General features: G+C 46.0%; 3 protein-coding genes across 7 annotated transcripts; 1 reads left to right on the top strand and 2 right to left on the bottom strand.

The window, feature by feature from the left end:
* Positions 1 to 3,830: 3,830 nt before the first annotated feature.
* Positions 3,831 to 8,132, top strand: LOC123119304 (tRNA modification GTPase MnmE). The gene is made up of 9 exons (XM_044539055.1): positions 3,831 to 4,365; positions 4,459 to 4,597; positions 4,843 to 4,964; positions 5,496 to 5,699; positions 5,780 to 5,839; positions 6,560 to 6,698; positions 6,905 to 7,023; positions 7,210 to 7,434; positions 7,549 to 8,132. The coding sequence occupies exons 1-9, from the start codon at positions 3,946 to 3,948 to the stop codon at positions 7,741 to 7,743; spliced, it is 1,623 nt and encodes a 540-aa protein (XP_044394990.1). The 5' UTR covers positions 3,831 to 3,945; the 3' UTR covers positions 7,744 to 8,132.
* A 616-nt stretch (positions 8,133 to 8,748) lies between these two features.
* On the bottom strand, positions 8,749 to 13,456 carry LOC123119303 (pentatricopeptide repeat-containing protein At2g33680). 5 transcript variants are annotated; one of them, XR_006458594.1, is made up of 6 exons: positions 11,094 to 13,456; positions 10,525 to 10,625; positions 10,109 to 10,217; positions 9,921 to 10,003; positions 9,722 to 9,760; positions 8,749 to 9,477 (listed from the first exon to the last, which is right to left on the bottom strand). XR_006458594.1 is itself a non-coding variant. In XM_044539054.1 (2 exons), exon 1 carries the CDS (start codon positions 13,325 to 13,327, stop codon positions 11,114 to 11,116), a length of 2,214 nt encoding a protein of 737 aa, XP_044394989.1. In that variant the 5' UTR covers positions 13,328 to 13,456; the 3' UTR covers positions 10,224 to 10,625; positions 11,094 to 11,113. The 5 variants fall into 5 exon arrangements, 1 of the variants encoding a protein (XP_044394989.1); XR_006458593.1 differs by lacking the exon at positions 10,525 to 10,625 and having other exon boundaries at positions 8,750 to 9,477; XR_006458595.1 differs by lacking the exons at positions 10,109 to 10,217; positions 10,525 to 10,625 and having other exon boundaries at positions 9,921 to 9,966.
* Positions 13,457 to 16,709: 3,253 nt separating this feature from the next.
* LOC123119302 (kinesin-like protein KIN-14R) lies at positions 16,710 to 21,824 on the bottom strand. The gene is made up of 14 exons (XM_044539053.1): positions 21,451 to 21,824; positions 21,039 to 21,361; positions 20,750 to 20,945; positions 20,147 to 20,223; positions 19,947 to 20,046; positions 19,724 to 19,831; positions 19,459 to 19,635; positions 19,091 to 19,376; positions 18,853 to 19,014; positions 18,538 to 18,753; positions 18,413 to 18,450; positions 18,165 to 18,328; positions 17,945 to 18,070; positions 16,710 to 17,810 (listed from the first exon to the last, which is right to left on the bottom strand). Exons 1-14 carry the CDS (start codon positions 21,593 to 21,595, stop codon positions 17,013 to 17,015), a joined length of 2,916 nt encoding a protein of 971 aa, XP_044394988.1. The 5' UTR covers positions 21,596 to 21,824; the 3' UTR covers positions 16,710 to 17,012.
* Positions 21,825 to 22,154: the final 330 nt, after the last annotated feature.

Below are 22,154 nucleotides of genomic sequence, written 5' to 3'. Positions count from 1 at the left end.
ACAAATCTCGAGGAAAATGAAGCTTTGAGGTCGAGCTTCGAGAGGACAAAGCTTAACTAGTGTGGCTCGGGCATTTCATCGAACACCTCATGTGCATAGGAGGTGAGCTAGAGCACCACAAAGCCCTTCCCTCGCCGGCCAGAGAAAAACAGAGCACTGGAGTGCTCTGCTCGCGGGCGAGGGGTATATATAGGCACCTCATTGGTCCCGGTTCGTGGCATGAACCGGTACTAAATCCGGGCCTTCTGTCCCGGTTCATGCCAAGAACCGGGACAAATGGTTGTGGGCCAGGAGCGAGGACCATTAGTCCCGGTTCGTGGCTCGAACCAGGACAAATGGTTCCATACGAACCGGGACCAATGCCCACGAGGCCCCGGCCGGCCCCCTAGGCTCACGAACCGAGACGAATGCCCCCATGGGTCCCGGTTCGTGACTGAACCGGGGCTAATGTGAAAACTGCCCTGTGACCTATGCCCTGTTTTCTACTAGTGAGCAGTGGATGAACAATGGAGAGCAATATTTGTGTACATCAATTTACTTGTCCCAAAGAAATTTTGTTTTCCGGACTGTTGTGCAGCCTGCAGTATGATACAAGACCGTAGTGAAATTCTAACTAATGAAGTGAAGACCTACGAGCTCGTGTACGTTTGCAAGGCCTACGGATTGATTTTAACTAGTCGGAAAAAATATGTTTGAGTAGGGGGTTTTTCACATTATGTGAGATGTATAACTAGTTGTAAATGCCAATTTCTTATAAGAAATATATTCTTCCCTGCAATGTACATCATTTATTTATGTAGTTTGCGATGGCAGGAGTATTATTCTGTACACTAGCAATATTTAATTTATGAAAAAGCAACATCATTTCGTAATTAAAAAAAAGATACGGTTATCACTCTTAATTTTTTTTTTTGAGTTGTTTGGATTGCTTACCACATGTGTCACGTGGTTACGGTTATCACTCTTAGCATCCAACAAAGTGAGTTTACATTAGGAAGAGACGTAACAGTTGGTCTCAACATATGTAGACATGTTTTGTAAGGCATCTCGTAAATTTGGTAATTGCAAGCAACATGACATGATTCATGGGTAGGCTTCCTTATCATTATCTGATTGAATCTTGTACACTTTCTTATGAGACAAGCAAGGAGTGTGGATTTCATGCCCTAGCAGCTCGATCATACATATTGCTAGGAAAATCAAGTCAAGACTATCAAATTTACTACTGAAAGGAATCATGTATAATATTTTCAATACCTTTCCTTCGATGAACTGGTGTGGATCTTCGGAATCAAACACCCATCATGTACGACGCTGGCCCATCGCCCTTGTCGGGGTGCTTGTGTGGAAGGGTACTTATGTCCCGCATCTCTGCCTCCACATGTCCAGCAGTAACATCTGCATCATAAATTACACAGAAAAGGTAAACACTTGTCAGATTAACTGCGTCGAAGACACGGCGTGGCCACTCGACGAGGCAAGATCCTGGTGCTGCTCCCGGCAGAGCATCCCTCGACATGGTGGAGAAAGGAGGATGGGTGGTGGTGGCGCTTAGTCGATGGCCATAGGAGTAGAACTTGCGCGGCGGGAGCGACAGATCAAGAGGCAGTAGTAGCGAAGGCTTGTGCATTTATAGAGAAGATTTGGGCAACATCGAGCGCCGAGAGACGTCGGATGGGATGGTGATCCGCGTGATCTGCTTGACAGCCAATGGGGATGGAGGGACATCCAATAGGAATTTCCCCTGTGCGGTCGCAGAGCCCGCACGGACCCGTGGACGACCCTGAGCAGCACAACCACCACTCCCATGCAGTCGGCCAAACCCGACAAGTACCTCCACCAGTCCACGCACTACCCGAATTACAGCAAGCACGCCAACACTGCACAGGGCCACCACCTTCCTCGTCGTGGAAAGCTGAAAGCACGTCCATTTGTCCCTTACGCGGAAAGCTGAAACAAAACTATTAGGTTATCTGGTTTCACACTAATGACAAAAGATCTTAATTAGAGATTTCACACTTGATGCGGAAAGCTGAAACACAATACGGCGGGGCATGTGTTTCAGTATCTTCTCCATAAATGGTTGTAAAAGATTACTGTACATTCTAGACTAGTATCTGCCACAACGGAAGCAAGACAAATCGTCAACCTGTCGGGCCGCTCACGCAGGCGGCTCTGGAGGCGAAACCTGAGCTCCCGAGTGCCCACAACTCCGTGCCTCCCTGGCCGCCACTGCCGCCGACGGTGGTGGCGGCGCCCGGCCGACAAAGCGGCGGGCGAGTTGTGCACGCCCTGACAGGCCTCCTTCGTGCGGGAGTGCAGTCTTGTGGGCGGCGCGATGGCGGGCGGCTACCGGTGAGGCGGCACATGGGAAGAGCGCGGTGGAGACACGGAATGGGCCCGTTGTTTTCTTCGGGTGTTGATTTCGGATCTTGTCGGATGCGGATCTTGGCCAGGAGTCGTGGTGGTGGCCGGGGCGCGTGGTGCGGCTCCTGTTTGCGACGGGCGTGGCTCGAGGAAGGTGCCTCCTTCGGGGAGTTGGTGGAGGCATGGTCTGGATCTCGCGGCGGCCTGTGCAGGGGCTCGTGCACAAGAGCTCCAGTGGGCGCGTGCGATCGCGATGGGCGGCTCGGCGCGCCAGCTGCTCCCCTGAATGTTGTATATCCTTCGGTCCAGCGACACATATTGGACATTAAACAAGGGTTCTAATGTGTCGGCCCACAAGAACATCATAGCATGGCAAAGCACCATGCAGGACCTTCCATGACGTTAAAATAAAAAGGGTTAATTGGATAAATTGCAACTCGAATTTTGGCGATTCCGAGAAATGCCATTGCAATTTTCAAACTTTGAAAAATGTCACTGCAAATTTTGCAAACTTTGAAAAACACCACTGTAGACTTTAAAAATTGCCACTAAAAATGGCATTTTTTCAAAGTTTAGAAATTGCAATGGCATTTCTCAGAATCGACAGAATTAGAGTGGCATTTATCAAACTAACCCAAATAAAAATGTCATGTTTTAAGTAATAAAATTGCCATGCCAATAAAAATAAAAATGCCATCCACTTAATAAGAAAAATGCCATCCTCTCAATAAATAAAAATGCCATCCTATTACTTATTAAAAAAAAGCCATGCTCTTAGTAATAAAAACCGCCATGCCATTAAAAATAAAAAATTATCGTCTGAATAATAAAATTATCATCCTCTTGATAACAAAAATGCCATCCTCTTAAAAATAATAACTGCCATGTTATTAATAATAATGACCGCCATGCTATAATAAATAATAAAAATTCCATGTGAGAAAGTAAAATAAAATCTGAATTTTCAGACAAAATAAAAATAAATTAGCTTAAAAATATATAGAGAAGTTTAAACATAAAAGCTCAACCCCCCTCTTAGTTGAGGTGTAGAGTTTTCTCTCTCTCTCTAGAATACACACAAGCACGTCTATAAAGGGTGAAAAAACCTGTCCACAAGAGTCGGCAACTACAACCATACAAGACTCGCCTAGCTTACAACAATTGACTAAGAGAGTCTCTTGGGGTTGACCTTGCGCCGAGATCCGTGCGACGGCAGGGAAGCCGGAAGAAAGGATGATATCTTTTTTGTTCTTTTTTCTACCTCAACGGTTATACCACGTGGCATTTCTAATCAGCTGTCACCCCGCAACGGGTGTTGTTAAGGATTAATTTAATCCTAATAATCAATGCTTAAGTCGGTTGTTAAGTCGGTTTAGTTACCGACATTGTAATCCTAACTGCCTTGTAAAGTGGGTATAAATACCCGGTCTTCAATCAATGAGAAACGCTGTTCAATTCATTCGTTCCTCTCTCTTTTTCCTCTTTGGTGAACCAGCCACGTTCCAGTTCCAGCCGCACGCTGCCTATCCCAATCCAAATGGTTCTTCTCAAAAAAGAAAAAAGGAAATCCCAATCCAAATGGCTCGTGCCGTCTGTCGCCTCCTCCCCTTTCTCCTATGGCGGCCTCCCCGACCTCTCCTCCGCCGCCGCCCGCTAAACCCTAGCCCCAAACCCCTGACCACGCGCGCCAAAGCCCTCGCCTCCTGCAGCTCCCTCGTCCTGCCCGGCGACGAGCGCTCGCCTCCGTCTTCTCCCTCGCGCCGCGCGCCGCCGAGCTTTGGGGGCGGCGGATCTCCGGGGACGATCGCCGCCATCGTCACCGCCCTCGGCGGGGGCCCCGCGGCCGTCGGCATTGTCCGCCTGTCCGGCGCCGACGCCGTCGCCGTCGTCGGCCGCGTGTTCCGGCCGGCCAGGAGGGAGCCGGCGCCCTGGAGGCCCCGAAGCCACTTCGTGGAGTACGGGGTCGCGCTAGACGGAGATGGGGGCGTCATCGATGAGGTAACCGCGGCTTTACTGCTCTGCTTTCGGTTGGTTACTGTTCTCTGTGCGTACCAGTGCGGTGATTTCCCATTTTGTTTGCCAAATCTGAAGGTGCTGGTGGTGCCCATGCTGGCTCCAAGGTCCTACACCCGAGAGGATGTCGTGGAGCTCCAGTGCCATGGGAATGACCTTTGCTTGCGTCGTGTGCTGAGGGCCTGCTTGGAGGCTGGTGCCAGGCTCGCCGACCCTGGTTAGTTGCTTACTCACTCACCCCTACTGGTCTAAATCGTTTATGTCTGTAAACAAATAGTTCAGTTAGTTACCGCTATGATTGAAATGTTCTGTTAGCTACGGCTGTAGTTATAGTTATAGGGAAACACTTTTGTCAGATAGGCAGACACTTTTTGTTTGAAGAATGAATGGTGAAGCTATCTTGGGGTGTAGGTGTCTTATCTTGAACAAACTCCTAGCTCAGTGTCCATGTTCGCTTTTCAGGTGAATTCACTCTTCGCGCATTCCTAAATGGGAGATTGGACTTGGCTCAAGCGGAGAACGTCTCGAGGCTTATTTCAGCCAAGTCTGTAGCTGCAGCAGATTCCGCCTTGGCTGGCATCCAGGCATGTCACAAAATTATGCTGTTGATAAATTAAATCATGTTAGCCTGTTGGGTAGGCCCTGAGAAACGATATACATGCGGCCGTGTTGGAGTTTTTTGTGTGTGTTTAAGCCTCGAAATACCAGAAACAGATTGTTTCCAGGTCAGGAGTAGCTGAAACAACACTTTATGGAGGGTAGTGACCAGGGGTGGTGCCAGGGGCTGCTCCTGTTACATGCGACCCCTCAAAAGACGAAAAATAGAGATAGCAGTTAGAGTAGTATGTCAGTGATTAGTGAAATGGGAAAAGGAAATTGAATATTGTTGTTCTGATCACTAAAATGTGGAGGGGAAATTTGCATTTATGTGCAAGGCTTGCTTTTTTCCTTGTGCACGCCGATAACAATTTCCTGACTCAGACACTACTTGAAACCCATTTGCATTGTGAAGTTTAACTTCATCAGCTCCAGTTTCTTTGGGAAGCACAATATAGATGTGTTTTTTTTAATAATAAGTAGGTTCTCCAATCTGAATTATCTGTCCTCTACTGTAGGGAGGCTTTTCTACTCTAGTGAAATCTTTAAGATCAAGGTGCATAGAATTGATCACTGAAATTGAGGCTCGTTTAGATTTTGAAGATGAGATGCCTCCATTGGACCCTATGATGCTGCTCAGCAAAATTAACAGCATGAGGCAAGAGGTTCAGGATGCTCTGGATACTGCAAAGTATGATAAGCTGTTGCTGTCTGGTCTACAGGTACTTTAGTCTATGCATTATACTGAATTGTTAAAGAAAACATATTTAAGAATGAAAAATGCTCTTACAATTTTGCACAGATAGCAATAATTGGCCGCCCAAATGTTGGAAAGTCAAGCCTCCTGAATGCATGGAGTAAGGTATACTCATGGATATCTCTCTGTCATTATTTCTGTTGGATATTTGTCCAGCATATCTTTTTTAGTATTCTATTTTGTTGTTACCATGCTTGTTAATCTATGTTGTTTTCTCTTTTTATATGCGAAGTTACATGAGCTAATCTTATTGTTACGGGTTCAAGGCTAGTTAAGGCATGGGGTCATTAACCGGTACACAAGGCAGCATGACGGCAACTCTCTTAAAAATAGATTAGTTAGGATTAAGATATGGAATTAATTAATATTAGGTAAGTGTGTTGTGTATTCTCCTTTCACATATGTTTGGTTGTTAGCCATCGAGATTAATTAAGCAAGAAAACTTAAGGGATACCATCCACTTTTCATCCAGCACTGGCCCATCTTTCTCTCCACAAACCTAGACCCCTAGAACTTTTATGATACCTTTCTGCTGTGACTTTAAATGAGCCGTACCGAAACTCCGGTAGATGCCTAATGCCATGTGATTTAAGGGGATTTTGCTCAACATACTGTGTCCTGAACTTTATCCTGCTTCTCTGCTGTGCGTCATGCCGAAAGTTTGTACATCGAACATTATCGCCATATAATCTTCTTATATGAATACTAATTGTAATCTATAATTCTGTATATTTTATGTGAATCCCATGTCCAATTGGATAGTTTGATTTATTTTGTGTTGCAGCCATAATAGTTGATACTGGAACTTAAATGCTTAGCTTGCAGAGTGAAAGAGCTATTGTTACCGAAATAGCTGGCACTACAAGGGACGTAGTTGAAGCAAATGTCTCAATTCATGGAATCCCTGTTACCCTTCTAGACACGGCTGGTATAAGAGAAACTGATGACATTGTGGAAAAACTTGGTGAGTATTATTATTCTCATAAACATATTGCGAACTATTAAAGCAAAATGATAAATATGTGAATCTCAAAATACGAACTGACGTTGGGTGGCATAGCCCACCAGGGGTAGGAACATATTTCCCAATATATATTTGATTTCGTATATGGAATAATGGTAATAGCGTTGTTAGTCTTGATGCTTGTCTTCTGTTCTGCTCTTAACCAGGTGTAGAACGATCAGAGACTGCTGCACTGGGAGCTGATATGGTTATTATGACAATAAGTGCAGTTGATGGGTGGACTGAAGATGACACTAAACTTATCAAACGTGTGATGATTGATGAGGTACCATCAGTTTCATTTTCTCACCAATTTTGTCGATGATGTCTGATTGCCTCATTGTTGCTTTGCATGCCTTGTTCAGTAGTGCTCGTTGCCACAGACCTTCTGTTTGAAATCCTCTCTGTCCCTTCATCATTTGTAAATAGATTAGAGAGTGACTATCATTTCTTTGTCCTTTTTGATGATCAGAAATGCTCAGGTTCTACAGTCCCAATGGTTCTGGTTATCAACAAGGTAGATTGCACACCATTTGTTCCAGGAGAAGAGTTTGAAAAATTCAGTGGAATTTTCAGAAAACATGTGCACACATGTGCTGTCACTGGTAAAGGCATTTCTGAGTTGGAGAGGGCTGTAATAGAGGTTAGGGGTCTTGAGTCCATACCTTCTGAGGGACGACGGTGGACTGTAAACCAGGTAAACATTTCCGTATGGCATCAGTAGAAACCCCAGTATCTGCTCTTACAATTGTTGCTTCAGTTGTTACATGTAAGATTATTGACTTCTATCCAATTCCATTGTGTTGTCCAGAGACAATTGGAACAGCTCATGCGGACCCAAGAAGCTTTCACAAGACTAGAGTCATCGATCAATGAGCAGCTACCCTTAGATTTTTGGACTATAGACTTGAGGGAAGCTGCATTGGCTCTGGCAACAATCAGCGGAGAGGACATATCTGAAGAAGTTCTGAGCAGCATATTCAGCAAATTCTGCATTGGAAAATGATTCGTCCTTCAGAATCTTGCTGGTCCTCTGCCATTCCGACAATTTTGACTTTTGAGCAGGGCAGTAACATAGAACGACCTGAACGCCCAGTAGCTATCCAAAGAATGAGCAATGAAATTGAACCCATTTTCTGGATGGGATCAAAGATTTATAGGTTGGGATTACTGCTGTCACTGTTCTACAGATCTGCGTTGTACCTGGACAATCTTCCAAATTTGTACTCCAGGTCTGAGATGTGTTTGGGCCCAGTTTAACTTCATAATAGGAAATTGTATTTTTAGATCATGCACAAATCGGAAGAATGCAAGTACCTATTACGATCATGCAAAAACAGGAATAATGACTGTAGCTCGTGTTTGTGATGCTAACGGTTGCATGCCACAACTTCACTAATTTCTCACATAGTATTTAGCAGTTGTAAAGCATGGTTGCTCTTACTACAGCTGATAATAAAAAGTTTGAATTTCAATTCATTTGAAGGGGTGTACCCATTTGCCGGGTTCTGTTGATTTTGACAATCTTCTCAACCGGTTTAATTTTCTTTTCTTCTTTTATCCTGTTTTGTCACCCTTTTTTTCTTGATTATTTATTCCCCTCTTTTTAAGTACTCCCTCCCGTAAAGAAATATAAGAACGTTTAGATCACTAAAATAGTGATCTAAACGCTCTTCTTTCTCTTTATAGCGGGAGTACTTCATAATGGCATACATATTAAAACAAAATATGACATGATAACTAAAACTTTGCAGGATCACAAAACACATAATAAAAAACGTATCAAATTCAAGTTCAATCATCCATATATCAAATTCAAATCCAAACACAATCATTGTGCATCACAAACAAAAACAAAAGTGCATAAAATGTGAATAGATAGCCTCTCAAACATGGCTGGTTCACCCACCCGTTGATGGGTGCCAGACAATCTCTCTTCATCTTCATAAAAGTAGATGCCCAAAAAGTTTTGAGAAAATTTTCTGCAATTTGGTGCCCTAAAATTTTGGCCTTCTTTCTTTTCACTTCGCAATTGCATACATATTGAAACAAAACATGACGGCATGATTAAAACTTTGCAAGATGATAATCAACATATCAAATTCAAGTTCAATCATCTGTATATTAAATTCAAATTCAAACCACAATCATTGTGCATCGCAAACAAAAACAAAAGTGCATACAAAATGAATGCATAGCCTCTCAAATGGCATTGCCTCCATTGCCATTAGTTGTGCTTGCATCGTCTTCATGGCTTGCTTCCTCTCCATTGATTGCTTCTTCTCCAATGCACCACCCATTGTTTTTCATTCCCATCCATTGCACCACCCATGCCTCCTCCCATGGCGCCCATGGCACCTATGAATCCTCCCATGCTGCCCATGGCTCCTCCCATGCCTCCCATGAATCCTCCCATCATGAAGCCTCCCATAGACCTCATCGCAACACTTGATCACGATAAAGCTCCACGTATGCTTTCGCCTTGTCATCAAGACCACTTGTATCCATGAACATGAACTTTTGCTCTCGTTTAATGCTTTTGATTCTCTCTTCCATGACCACATTCCTCTCCTCAACCTCCGCCTTCTTCTCCTCCGTCACCGCCCTCCTATCCTCGGCTGCCATCCTCCTCTCCTTGTCCTTGATATATAGGATGCATAGTACTTTGATACATATTTTTTCTTAGTGGCATTATTCCACTTGTCCTGAAATGTTTCCTGAGTTCGTGTTGTTTGTAGTGCTGCACAAAGATATAATGGTTGATATAATTAATTGGGTCAGGTGCTAAAGCATATATCTCTAGTTACAGTTCACTCTTTTTACCATGAGGGGGCTTAAGAACTATCATAGGGTAAGGTTGTCACACTTATGAGCTCATTAGGTTGAACAAAATGACATGTTAAAAAGATAACTGAGACTGCAAGAATTGACAACATTAAAAAGACATGGGTAGGTGGACATGTGCAAACAAGTTCAATATTTACCATTCATGTCGGTTGCACTCTTAGTTGTAACACAATACCCTGCAAATAAAATATACAAACAGGAAGATTAGCTTGCAATGCTACAGCTGAAACTGACATATCTACAAATGCCTCCAAAGAAACAAAAAACCTGACCAACATATCTGATCCTAAAAAGGAAAAATATAACCAAATAAAATATTGAAAGAAGAACACTAACCAGAGGAGGAATCTTCTATTTCCAGCATGGGTACTCAGTGCACATGCTTGGAAAGAAAAAAGCGTTGCTTAGCAAGCGCAGATCTGGGAGTTAACAAATGACATTAATGGGAATTAATGATTGATGGCACCAACATATTCTATTATTTTGCTGATTACCAAATAAAGCTAAATAAAATGCACTCTTACTTTGCTTTTACAAACTGAATAGATGGTGTGCATCCATGATTTTCTGTATGAACATTACTGAATTTTTGTCCATCTTTAGTTACAGGTGTAGCTTTACGGTCACATCAGCCTAAGTGAAAAAAATGTGCAGCATGACTTAAAATCAAAAGAGACAGAAGAAAAAGAGTGGCAATATGGCATAGAAACATATAGAAGATACACAAGGGGAGGGGAGCGTATCGAATTACACAGGGAGGGGTAGGGTTCGTGGGGGATTATGGGGACTGAACCCGTCTGAAAATGGCCCACCAAACGGTCCATTGAGGTTCTACGGGTTTTTTGGGATGGGCCGGGATAATCGCGTAAATACTCTCAGTCTCTCCTAAAACTCTAGTGCTAAACAAGGCCTTGAGAAATTTGTTGGCATTCACCATCACCTGAGTATATCACAAACCTTCCGTGAACAGTGTGACCATGCTGGTGCATTTACTGCCCTGTTTGGGAGATGATGAGTGCTCTCTCCTACCAAGTTGATGTGCTGCAAGCGTCATTTACAAAGTTTAATTATCTATGAGTTGAACTTACTGATACTTTATATTTTATCATCTCGTTACTTGGTTTGCTTAAGAGTGAAAAAGAATGAGGATACTGAACGAAGTACCCAAAAAAAAAACTCTGGAAAAGGGGATTTAGACGTGGTGTAGAGCCAAAAATAATTTTCCTGGGAAAACAATATCAAGCTAGCACTTTTGCAATTCCACACCAGGACGATTTTATTCATAAAACTGGGAAGAATTCTAATGGCACTAACACTGAGTTACACAGTAGGAGCATATCAACTAAGCTAATGAACGCCAACTAAAATGGCACTTACCAATGATGCATAGAAACAGTGAATTCGTTTTGCACAAAGTAAGTTCAGCATAAATACTACCACAAAATTTCACAGCATAGCTTTTGTTAGTTCCATTTTCCAAATTCAAGAAGAAACAGTTGAAGTACTCACTGTTCTTGTCATTTGAGAAGTCAGCTAGAAACTGCCGATATCAACTCGAATTGATCTTCTTCATGAGATTCTCCCAATGTATCCAGTTCTTCCTCCCATGAAAATTTAGATGTTGGACGGTACCCTTCGTCCTTCATGTGTTTAGCAAGCCTTCTCAACTCTGTATTTATATTTTCCGCCTCAGGATGTTGCTGCTCCCCAACAACAAACACATGAATTTTGCTGTTAAGCTCAACCCAGCTGCATCCTGGATCTTTGCTAACTCCCCTAGATCTCATCAAATGCCTCACCCGCTCAACATCAGTCCATTTTCTCTGGGCAGCATAGATGTTTGACAACAATATATATGCAGAGGAGTCCCCAGTACCTAATTCCATCAGCTGCTCACCTGCATATGCCCCGACATCAAAATCCCGTATACTGCGACATGCTCCCAATAATATACGCCACAAACATGTTCCATGGTCAATACTAATGGACTCTATGAAATCTTTTGCTTCATTTAGCATCCCTGCTCTGCTAAGAATATCAACCATGCAAGCATAATGATCCAGCCTAGGAGTTAAACCATAGTCTTTGGTCATTGACCTAAAGTAAATCCATCCTCTGTCAACTAGGCCCATGTGACTACAAGCACATAACACATTAATGAATGTTATATGATCTGGAGCAGTGCCCTCTAGCTTCATCTCCTCAAACAGGTCAAGTGCTTCATTTCCACGTCCATTTTGAGAGAATCCAGAAATGATCGAGTTCCATGCAATAACATCCTTATGAGGCATCCTTCTGAATACAACCGTGCCATCGTCAAGGTTTCCACACTTTGAATACATTGTAGACAAGGCACTTCCGACAGAAGACCCCAAACCAAACCCGAACTTCAGGATCTGAGTGTGCAATTGCTTCCCTGGCTCCAATGCTGCAAGGCCAGCACATGCTTTCAGAACACTAGTTATAGTCAAGTTAGTCGGAATGATGCCCTCCTTGTCCATCCTGGCATACAACCTCAAGGCTTCCTCATACTCCCCATTCTGCACATGCCCGGCAACCATAGCCGTCCAAAGGACAATGTCAAGCTCATGAAATTGATCAAAACCTTCCTTTGCATCAGTAATACATCCGCATTTGGCATACATGTCCACCAGTGCGCTCTTCACATACACCTGCACCTCAAACCCAAGCTTCACCATCAAACCATGTGTCTGCTTTCCTTCCATCAATGCTCCCACATCACTACAAGCATTGAGCACCCCGACCAAAGTGAACTCAGTTGGTGAAAACCCTGCAGCAAGCATCTGCAAGAACATTCTAAATGCGCTTTCTGCATTCCCATTCTGCGCGTAGCCAGTGATCATCGCGGACCAAGTGATGGAGTTCCTCTCCTTAGACGACGCAAACACATGTAATGCTGCATCCATACACCCAGCCTTTGCATACATCGTGACAAGCGAGTTTTCAACCGACACAAAAACCACCAACCCATCCTTCACAGCCAACCCATGCAGCTGCACCCCCATCGGCAAGCCCGACGGCACACTGACCGCACTAAGAACTGCCGTAGCCACAAACTCATTTTTCTGTGACGGGCACTCTGCAAGCATCAACTGGAAGATCTCAAAGGCCTCCTCGGAGCACTTTGTGGAAGCATAGCCCGCCACCATAGCGGCCCAGGAGAACTCGTTCCGCAGCGGCATTTCGTCGAACACTCTCCGGGCATCGGGGACGAGGTCCAGCTTGCAGTACATGCTGAGCAGAGCGGTGGACACGAACACGTTGGAGGTAGCCGAGGGGACCTTGCAAGCGAGAGCGTGGGCGGCGGCTCCGGCGGACGCGGAGCGCGCGCGGCCGGCGGCCGTGAAGACGGCGGCAAAGGAGTGCGGGGACGGGAGGATGGCGGGCGAGGACGAGAACATCATGGAGCGGAAGTTGGAGAGCGCGGCGCGCGGGTGGTGGTGCGAGAGCGGGTTGAGCAGGGAGTTCCAGGAGGCGACGTCGCGGGCGGCGGTGGGGATGCCCGCGAAGACGGCCAGGGCCGCGGCGAGGAGCGGCCGCGGGAGGGAGGCGTAGAAGGTGATGAGGGAGTTGGAGACGGGCGCGTGGGACGCGGCGCCGGACTTGAGCGCCCAGGCGTGGAGCGCCTCGCCGTCGCGGGCGCGGGCGGCGCGGCGGAGCTGCTCGATGAAGTGCGTGTGGGATATCTGGCGCGCGGAGGCGGAGGGCGCCACGCCTGCCATTCACGCGCGTGCGGGCGGGGCGGGCGACGCGGGCGGCGCGAGCGGCCACGACGAGCAGGCGGCCGGGGCGGCGGCGACCGGCGAGCGGGCGGGCGGCGAGCAGGTGGCCGGGGTGGCGGCGACCGGCGAGCGGGCTGGTGCCTCGAGCGGCAGCAATAACCTGAAAACAGAATAAATAAAAAGAAATAAAAGAGGTGCAAACGGTGTACTCTCTCTCCTGGTTAAAAAAACTCATGGGCAATTTGATCAATAATAAAATACAAATTATATATCATTAAAATGTTTTTTTACATGGGATACATCAGGCACCTGGAAAAATTATTCCATCAATCACTTTTATCTTGGACCCCTAGATCGTCATCCAACGGCCCAAAACAGATTGGATATTGTTTATCTTTAACCACATATCCTTCTTCCTCGCGTAGCACAAGCCTATCCAGACCTGCCCGCATGCCTATGCCCGTCGCGGCGGGGGGCTACCGTTGCCTCGTCACCCCGCCCTTCCCTCGACCTCGCTCCACCCTCGTGTTGGCCATCGCCCCGGCCATCTATCAGCAGTCCCGCACTGATGAGCAGCCCCCCTCACCCTCCCTGGCCCTCCACATTAAGTTTCTTTCTCGCCTCCACATGAGACGTCGCAACTTGTTGCCGCTCACATCGTTGTCCCCGGCTTCGACGATGTCCTAGCTCGGCCTCATTGTGGCCAATGCTCGTCGCTGTTGTTCTTCACGCCATCCCCACCTTCGGGCTCGTGTTGCGCGGAATTGACTGACGCGCTGAAAAAATTAGGGCGTCATAGTTAGCAAAACCGATTTAACATACATAAATTCTGTTATGTTGGTCAAACTATCGATTAAGACTAGACATGTGCCTTTTTATAAAAAAAATTGATGTAGTAGTAATCAAGACATTAACGCCCCGAGTGGTAGTTTTGAAAGGAAACCTTGAGTATAATTTTGTGAAATCACATAAAAAAATCAAATTTCTCTCATTTCACATCTCTTAAGACTCATAAACAACCAGTAATCAAGACATTAACACCCCGAGTGGCAGTTTTGAAAGGAAACCTCGAGTATAATTTTGCGAAACCACATAAAAAAATCAAATTTCTCTCATTTCACATCTCTTAAGACTCATAAACAACCTTAAAATGTCACGTGTCGTTCTTCTATGTGAAGGGCAACAAAACCTAAGCAACATGCACACGGGCGGCAACGGATTGGTACGGATCGAATAGTGCTCTTACCACTACCGTTTTCATATTTTCAAAACAAATATGAATGTGAATACGGATGTTATTGGATACAAATGCGGATTGGATGTTACTCGAATACAGATACATATCGGATGCTACTCAATTCGAAACGGATACAAATAATAGCGATATATTAGTTAAAAGAAATAAGACAATAGCTATGTGATACAAAATAATCAACTTGCAAGGTATAATAAGTCAATAAATACTACCGTAATGCATAATAATACCGGAGTTTAATCATACAAAAACTAGAATTTGATAACATATTAGGCTTTGTTGTTGGATAATTGGCATACTGGGGCTAGAATTACTTAATTTAGTGCACGGAAGTTTATTCAGATACAAATGTATCCACTTCCATATTAATATTCGTGTCAAAATCCCGTGCTATGTTTGTGTCCAATTCGGTATTCATACTTGTGCCAAAAATGTATTCGTGTTTGTAAAAACAAACTCGGATATCTTATAATTCTATTTCCAATTTAATTTGGATGCAGATGTTTTGGATTCGAATATGCATTCTCTCATACAGTATTAATTCACTGTCACTTTCCACCCTTACACCCACCAAACACCTCTCAGACGAACAGATATGCCAAATGCAAAGTCACCGAATCAGTACTTGTCATCTGCATCAGGAAAGAAAATTGAGGCCTTGTCTGTTGATCCTCTCTCCAAAGAGATTGGAGAGGATTAGAGGGGAGTGCCAGGGATTTTGACTTGCAAGGGGGCTCCCCTTCAACCTCCTTCAAACAGAAGGAGGCTGCCGCCTTGTGCTCAACACCCGTGCCGCCCAACAACACAACACCCGCGCCACGATGACGAGTCCCGCAGTAGGCAACGGAAATTTTGCAGCCTTCAAAATATAGTGAGATTAAAGTTGTAAAGGCGCTAAATCTCATGCCCCCTCCCTTATTCTTCGAAATGCACATCTTTCGCCACGCAAATCAATGCATTTTATTTCTAAGATCATCATCTCGGCACCAAAAGCCAACTATCTTATTCTGTTATGGCCTTCCAGATCCCCCTTGGCAACTTGAAAACGACTGTCATAAGAGGGGTTGCCTGAATAACTGACTTGAAAAGTATTTCCTTTCCGCAAAAAGATAACATCTTCTCCTTTCGTCCTTTAGTTCTCTGACATGACTTCGACTAAGTGCCTAAAGCAGTAACTTCGTCCCCCGTTGTACACCGAACACAACTCACATGATTAACTGAGATGTATAAAATTCTCACACTAAAAAAAAGGGAAAAGATTTGAGTCAGCTGGCCGATCACGCGTACACTTCTGTCGCTCAGACACGAGCTTGATTAGCCAACGCATAATCGGCCAGGACCTTCACCACTGGACGCGTGCCTCTGTCGCTTACAGTTTTTCTGCAAGATTACCTCTGTTGCAAAAGTCTTTCCGCAACAACACTCATTTTGCAAAAAAGCTAAGACAAAAAAAAAATCTGCAACATCATCTGTGTTGCAGAAGTTCTTCCGCAATAATAACCATGTTGGCCAAAAGTTAAGACAAAAAAATTCTGCAACATCATCAGTGTTGCAAAAACCCTTCCACAACAACAGTCATATTACAAAAGAGTTCAGACGAAAAAAACTCTGCAACAGAACCTCTGTTGCAAATATTTCTGCAACAAAGAGGTTTGTTGCAATGATGAGGAAGGGGCTAGGCCACTAGATGGCCCCGATCAAAAAGATGCGTAGGCGGTGGATCTTTTAAAAATCCGACGGCCGACGCGTGGCGTCCCCCACTAGCTGGAAGCACTTGCAAACACTTCTTTGATAACATAGTAAGATTAAACCTACGAAGGTCATGATCTCCCCACTAAAAGCCAGCTATCTCATCTGCTATGGCATTGCAAAGCCCCTTTCACAAGTTAAAAACCATTGTGATAAGATGAGATTTCCTTCCCACAAAGAGATACTTAACATCTTTTCCTTCCATCCTTTACTTCCCTGACAGACACGGGTTCGACTAAGTGTCTAAAACACCCACCATGATAGGTAGGCCCGGGAGATCTGCCCTTTAGGTGAGATTGTAGGATCAGAAAAGAGCACAACTCAAACCCAGAGAGTCCCGCTTTGTACACCGAACGCAACAAAAGAAGACAACTCACATGCTTAACTGAGATGCATAAGAGACTTCTCACACTCAAGCCGGAAGCACTTGCAAACCTGATGAGAATCAGCAAACAGTTATGTTTCGTGGGCAGATGATGACATTTCATCCGACACTCGCCAAATCTCTATAAAAAATAAAAGAAGAAACCCAGAGCTGTTCTCTCACAATAGGCGAGAACTCAAACTCAAACTCAAAACTATAAACATCTAACCTTTTTTCCCTACCCACACAATCTACAGACCTCTTCTTCATCATCAGAGCTCAGCTGACTGACGCCCCTTCATTATCACCATCAATCATCAGTGGTTCCAGCCTCTCTCCTTGTCCCTGTTCTGGTGGACGCCGCCCCTGGGCGCACCGCCGCCGGGGCCGCCGCTCGCCGGCACGCGCCGCGCGGCCGCCCGGCGAGCGCTGTCGATACCCTGTGCGGCGGCGGCAGTGGCGCCGGCACCGGCCCTCCTCCCGCCCTGCCCCGACGGCGCCGGCCGGATGACCACCTTCTTCTGCAGGCTGCGCCGCAGGATGCTGTTGATCCTCTTGCTCCTGCTGCCGCCCTTGTCGTTGGACATAACAGGCGGCGAGCTCAATGGCGGCGAGGAGTACTCCTTGATCTTGTCAAGGGGTGACGCCGCTGCAGGCGCCGGCGTCTTGGCGCCGCCGCCTGCGGGGAGCGGCATCAGCGAGTTGCGGCGCGGCAGCGGGATGAGCGAGCTGCGGCGGGGCTGCTGAGCCCCTCCGTTGCAGAGCGAGACACGCCTGGCCTTTGCGGCGGCGTCTGGGTTGGCGTTCTCCTTCTCCTCGGCCAGAGACATGAGCTGGTTGAAGCTGTAGGTCTCACTGTTGTTGCTGTCCGAAAACGGCTGTTTCGCCATCCCGAGGTCTTTTTTGGGTGCTGCTGATAGTGGCGGTCTCTCCACGGTGGTGTTGAGGTTCCTCTCTGACATGGGGCTTCTCATGTAGGTGTTGTTCTCTTCCTTGAGGCTTTGCTGCTGCTGCTGCTGCTGCTGCTTTCGCTCGACGTCTTGGGCGATCTTGTTGTCGACGTGCTGCCGCGCTATCTTCCTCTCAATCAGCAGCTGTGATTCCAACTCTTTGATCTGAAAAGAAAGATGATCAACGATGAACATGATGATTCTTCATGCATAGCAGTGACAAGGCAGCTTGTACTATTTCAGCCATCCATGGTGGTTACAATGGGATGCTGAAAGAAGTCGAAGGCGACGCGAAGTACCTTATCTTGGAGATTCATGGTGAGAAGGTCCTTTGCCTTGTTCTTGGCTTCAAGGGATTGGATTGTTTCTTCCATGCTCTTGATCTGAGCATCCTTGCTCTTACAGTCCTGTTTGGCTCTGCCAACCTAGCAGAACAACAAGAGTATGCATTCAGATTTTAGACATCCAGAGGTTAAAGTTGTATTAGAATATGGATTAGCAGGAAGGGCAATAGAATACCATAAGCTTATATCTTGACAGTTCTCCAACATCAACTTGTTTCCTAGCCTGTCCAAGCTCTATTCCCCTCACTCTGCTCGCAAAGTTCAGCGAGCAGAGAGTTTCGCCCACGTCATTTTCGTTGGGGCTAATTTGAACAAACATCAATGTTTTGGAGTCTCCACCTGCAGTGATTACACACATTATCACCAAAACTAAAAATGTACAGGTTCAAATCATACCAGCACATGGAGAAGAAAATTGCATACTTAGTGAGTCTTGCAGCAAGTGCGTTAACTTTGAATTCCTGCCAGTTTGAGAAATAAATGTGTGAGTGAGATATATTATATAATCACAAGTGCAAATTATAACCAAGGTTTTTTAAGTTGGAAACCTGAAGGGTATGTGCTGGCTCTTAGTTGCAAGAGCAGATATGACATCTCCAAGTGCAGAAAGGGACTTGTTAATATTCTGTGCTTCTTTCAGTCGTTCGCCTTGAGCATCTGTCTTTGCCACACGCTCACTTCCGGCTAGGTCAATGAGCCACAGCTTACTGTTTGTGTGTTCTCCATTCATCAAGTTTTCTCCTTTGACCATCACGCAATGTATACTGAATGGAAAATTATTTAGGATATGATTTTACAATCCACTACTTAGTGCAAGTGAATGGAAAACTAGTGAGCAGCGGTAAGAACATCAAGGTACTGACCAGTGCGATCGGCTGCTGTGCTCGTTAGCATTTGTGGAACCAACAACTCTGGCTTTGCTTCCAGTTTGCAGGACATCCCAGGCCTCATCCATGTTACTGACTCGTGCTTCAACCAGTCCTGGTACATGATGAACTCCTTCTGCAACTTGTCTCACTTCTAGCCTGTGCACAAGGTATCATGATGTACAGTATCTTCACACAATGTTGTATCTGATGATATAACTCACAAGTGACGTACCTTTTTGTTGTTGTGCTTGGTTGGGACCCTGTCAGGAGCAAATCATGAATTTGTTCGTTGTATACTTCCAAGGCACTAACAGTAATCTCGTATTGGAAGAGGTCATGTCTGTCCTTGACTACTCGAAAGAGCTCATCCAGAATTCTGTAGTTAACCCCTCGAGCACCTTCAGTTCCCTCCATCGTAAATGTTTTGCCAGTGCCGGTTTGCCCGTAAGCGAAGATACAAACATTGAATCCATCCAACACCGAAGTTGCAAATGGGGCAGTTTTCTCAAACACTTTCTCTGTATACAAGTTGAAGAAGATGAATTGTTAAAAACATGAGGAACGATGCAAGGTGAGTAACTGCATCGACGAGTGAATTACCTTGGTCTTCTTCAGGGTTGAAGACTGAATCGAATTTAAAGACTTTCTTCGATGATACATGGCCTCTAACAATGAGCTCCCCATCTTTTGCAGAATCAAAGTCGATCGCCATTGAAGCTCCTTCTGCTGTTTCTTCCGTGTTTAGTGGCCGACAGCGGCAAAACACTCTTATATTACCTAAGCAGTGTGCAAGTCGCGTTAGGTCCTATTGTCAACATTTCTTGCAGTAACAATGTATAAACTGATACCAGAATAAACAGCTTACCTTTGAGCTCTATAAGCTTGTTATAAAGATCCTTGCGTTCCTTTGCTTCCTCGCTGAACTTCTCTTTCAGGTCCTTAAATTCAGATTCTAAACTTGCATATTGGCTCACTGTTGAAATAAAAAAGGAAATCATGTTTGTTGCCTTTAGTTGGAAGTGGATACAGACAAGAAAACTGAAGAGTACACAACTAGTTCAGTTTGGTTAACCACTCTGCAAACATACCATATTGATGAATTGTTGTAGTCATCTGTGTAGCATCTGACAAACACTTTTTGTATTCCTCAGATTCTTTCAGTAAGATCTGGTGCTCTGTCTTTAACGCCTGCAGATCATCACCATAAAGTGTAGGTCCATTTACTCTGTCAAGCTCAAGTCTAAGAGTGTGCTGAAAAAGAAACCAAGACTTCAGGCCAAGTATATACCTTAAATTTCTCACCCAGGTCTTTCAGTAGTTGGCACCAACGAGACTTTTCTTTCACCTGCCCTTCCACTGCAAATGCTGCATGAATAGCAAAAGTTTCACAAAATGCTCTCAACCACAGCTCTAGTGGTAGCAGACAGCAAGACCAGCACCATTGTTTTGATCACAGAAGATATAATTGATAAAAATCAGTTTGCTGCTACTGTCATTGGAAAACTGCTGTGGATTTGTTTTGAACAGAGAAAATATAATTGATAAAAATCAGTTTGCTGCTACTGTCATTGGAAAACTGCTGTGGGTTTGTTTTGATCACAGAAGATGTAATTAATAAAAATCAGTTTGCTGCTACTGTCATTGGAAAACTGCTGTGGGTTTGTTTTGATCACAGAAGATAGAACTGATAAAGTCAGTTTGCTGCAACTGCCATGGAACAACTGCTGTGGATTTGTTTTGATCATCACAGAAGAAAGAACTGATAAAATAAGTTTGCTGCAACTCTGTCGTGGATTTGTGTTGTTTTAATCGCAGAAGATAGAATTGGTAAAATTCAGTTTGCTCCTACTGTCACTGAACAAGTGCATCTGCAGTTGAGACAGGTCCTTACCGAGAGAGCCGACGTGCATGGACTTGCGCATCAGCTCCATCTGCAGCTCGCGCAGGGACGTCTGAGCCTCGCGGCACTCCTTGTTCTTGAGCTCATTCTCCCTCATGAGATCCTCCAGCACCCTCCTGCACTCGCCTTTCTCCCTCAGGAGTGAGTCGTACTCCTGCCTCAGCTGGCCACAGCAGCCATCATCGCCCTGCAACCAAATGGAGCGATTTGATTTGTATACTAGCGACCACCAAGAGCAACAACTCTAGGAGTATTCTGAGGCGAATCTTGAAGCCGTTACCTTGTCAGTGTGCGCGATCTGACAGCCCATGGCCTCCTCCTGCGTCCCTCCACCCGCACCGGCAGCATCGCCGGTGGCGTTTTCGGCGTCGGCAGCTTTGGCGGGAGGACAGGGCACCGCCGGAGAAGACGGGGCCGCGGAGAAGAGCTCGAGCGGCGCGATCCTGAGGCGGCCCGCGGCGCCCCTCCGGGTGTAGTCGGGCGTGTGGTGCATCTCCGCGTCCGCGTCGTCGCGCGGGGCGGCCTCCGACGAGCCGGTGCAGCTGGCGACGTCCGGCAGGGCCGCCGCCGCCGACGACGACCCCGAGGATCTGGAATAATCCCCTGAAGAAGCGAAAAAGAACCGGTGAGATAATAATTAATCCCCCGAGACACGGCGACCTAGATCCGCTCGCGCTCGCGCAGGCACGTACCCTCGCTGACGGCGGCGCAGGGGATGAAGTCGCGGGTCTCGGACATCTTCACCGTCTTCCTGACCGCCGCCACCGCCTCCGTCCCCACCGACGGGGCGGAGAGGGCCCCGCCGTCCTGGATGGCCTCGCTGCTGCCCTCCCCCATCGTCCGGATTCGAGGGAAAGCGAAAGCGAGATGGAGAGGGGAATGGATCGCGAGTTCGTCGGAGATGGGGGAGGGAGGAGGATTTTGAATCGAGGATTTGTGGGGGGAGGGGAGGCGACCGTTGGGCGGGCCTTGCTTTCCTTCCTCTTTCGAATGTCCAGGCCGGGCTCGGGCTCGGCTGGGGTCGTTGTTAAATGGCGTCGCGTGCGTGCTGGCGGCGGGTGGACGGAGCCTCGGACGGGGACGAAAAGCGGAGGTTTGTCTGGCAATGGCTGTCGCCGGAGTTAATGGTGGAGTAAATCCTCCCAATCTCCTTGAATTACCACCGTAAATGTGAGATTTTACTGTGCTGTCAAGGTAAAATTTGCGAGATTTTGTTGTGCTGTCAAAAGAATTTATAAGATTTTGCTGGGTGGAGCCATGCTGTCCATGCTCTTAGAGCATCTTTAACTGGAATGGGCCCCTAAATGTTTATCGGCAAGTCGGCCCCGCCGCCCCCGCGCCGTCCTCCTTGGCGACACGGTGGAAACCCTAGAATGAGTGCGCTGCCACCCTCTTC

The sequence above is a fragment of the Triticum aestivum genome, chromosome 5D (genome assembly GCF_018294505.1).
Source record: "Triticum aestivum cultivar Chinese Spring chromosome 5D, IWGSC CS RefSeq v2.1, whole genome shotgun sequence".
In the NCBI taxonomy this organism is placed as follows: domain Eukaryota; kingdom Viridiplantae; phylum Streptophyta; class Magnoliopsida; order Poales; family Poaceae; genus Triticum; species Triticum aestivum.
Note: the sequence above shows the minus strand (reverse complement) of the source record. Positions and strands in the feature narration are given on the sequence as shown.

What these genes read in the sequence shown, in the direction of transcription:
- LOC123119304 (XM_044539055.1), top strand. Translation starts at nt 3,946, where the DNA reads ATGGCTCGTGCCGTCTGTCGCCTCCTCCCCTTTCTCCTATGGCGGCCT. An exon ending in CCGCCTTGGCTGGCATCCAG is followed by an intron (nt 4,965 to 5,495) that starts GCATGTCACAAA and finishes CCTCTACTGTAG; the next exon opens with GGAGGCTTTTCTACTCTAGT. An exon ending in GACGGTGGACTGTAAACCAG is followed by an intron (nt 7,435 to 7,548) that starts GTAAACATTTCC and finishes TGTGTTGTCCAG; the next exon opens with AGACAATTGGAACAGCTCAT.
- LOC123119303 (XM_044539054.1), bottom strand. Translation starts at nt 13,327, where the DNA reads ATGGCAGGCGTGGCGCCCTCCGCCTCCGCGCGCCAGATATCCCACACG.
- LOC123119302 (XM_044539053.1), bottom strand. Translation starts at nt 21,595, where the DNA reads ATGGGGGAGGGCAGCAGCGAGGCCATCCAGGACGGCGGGGCCCTCTCC. An exon ending in CACAGCAGCCGATCGCACTG is followed by an intron (nt 18,754 to 18,852) that starts GTCAGTACCTTG and finishes TTTTCCATTCAG; the next exon opens with TATACATTGCGTGATGGTCA. An exon ending in AGCCAGCACATACCCTTCAG is followed by an intron (nt 18,451 to 18,537) that starts GTTTCCAACTTA and finishes TCAAACTGGCAG; the next exon opens with GAATTCAAAGTTAACGCACT.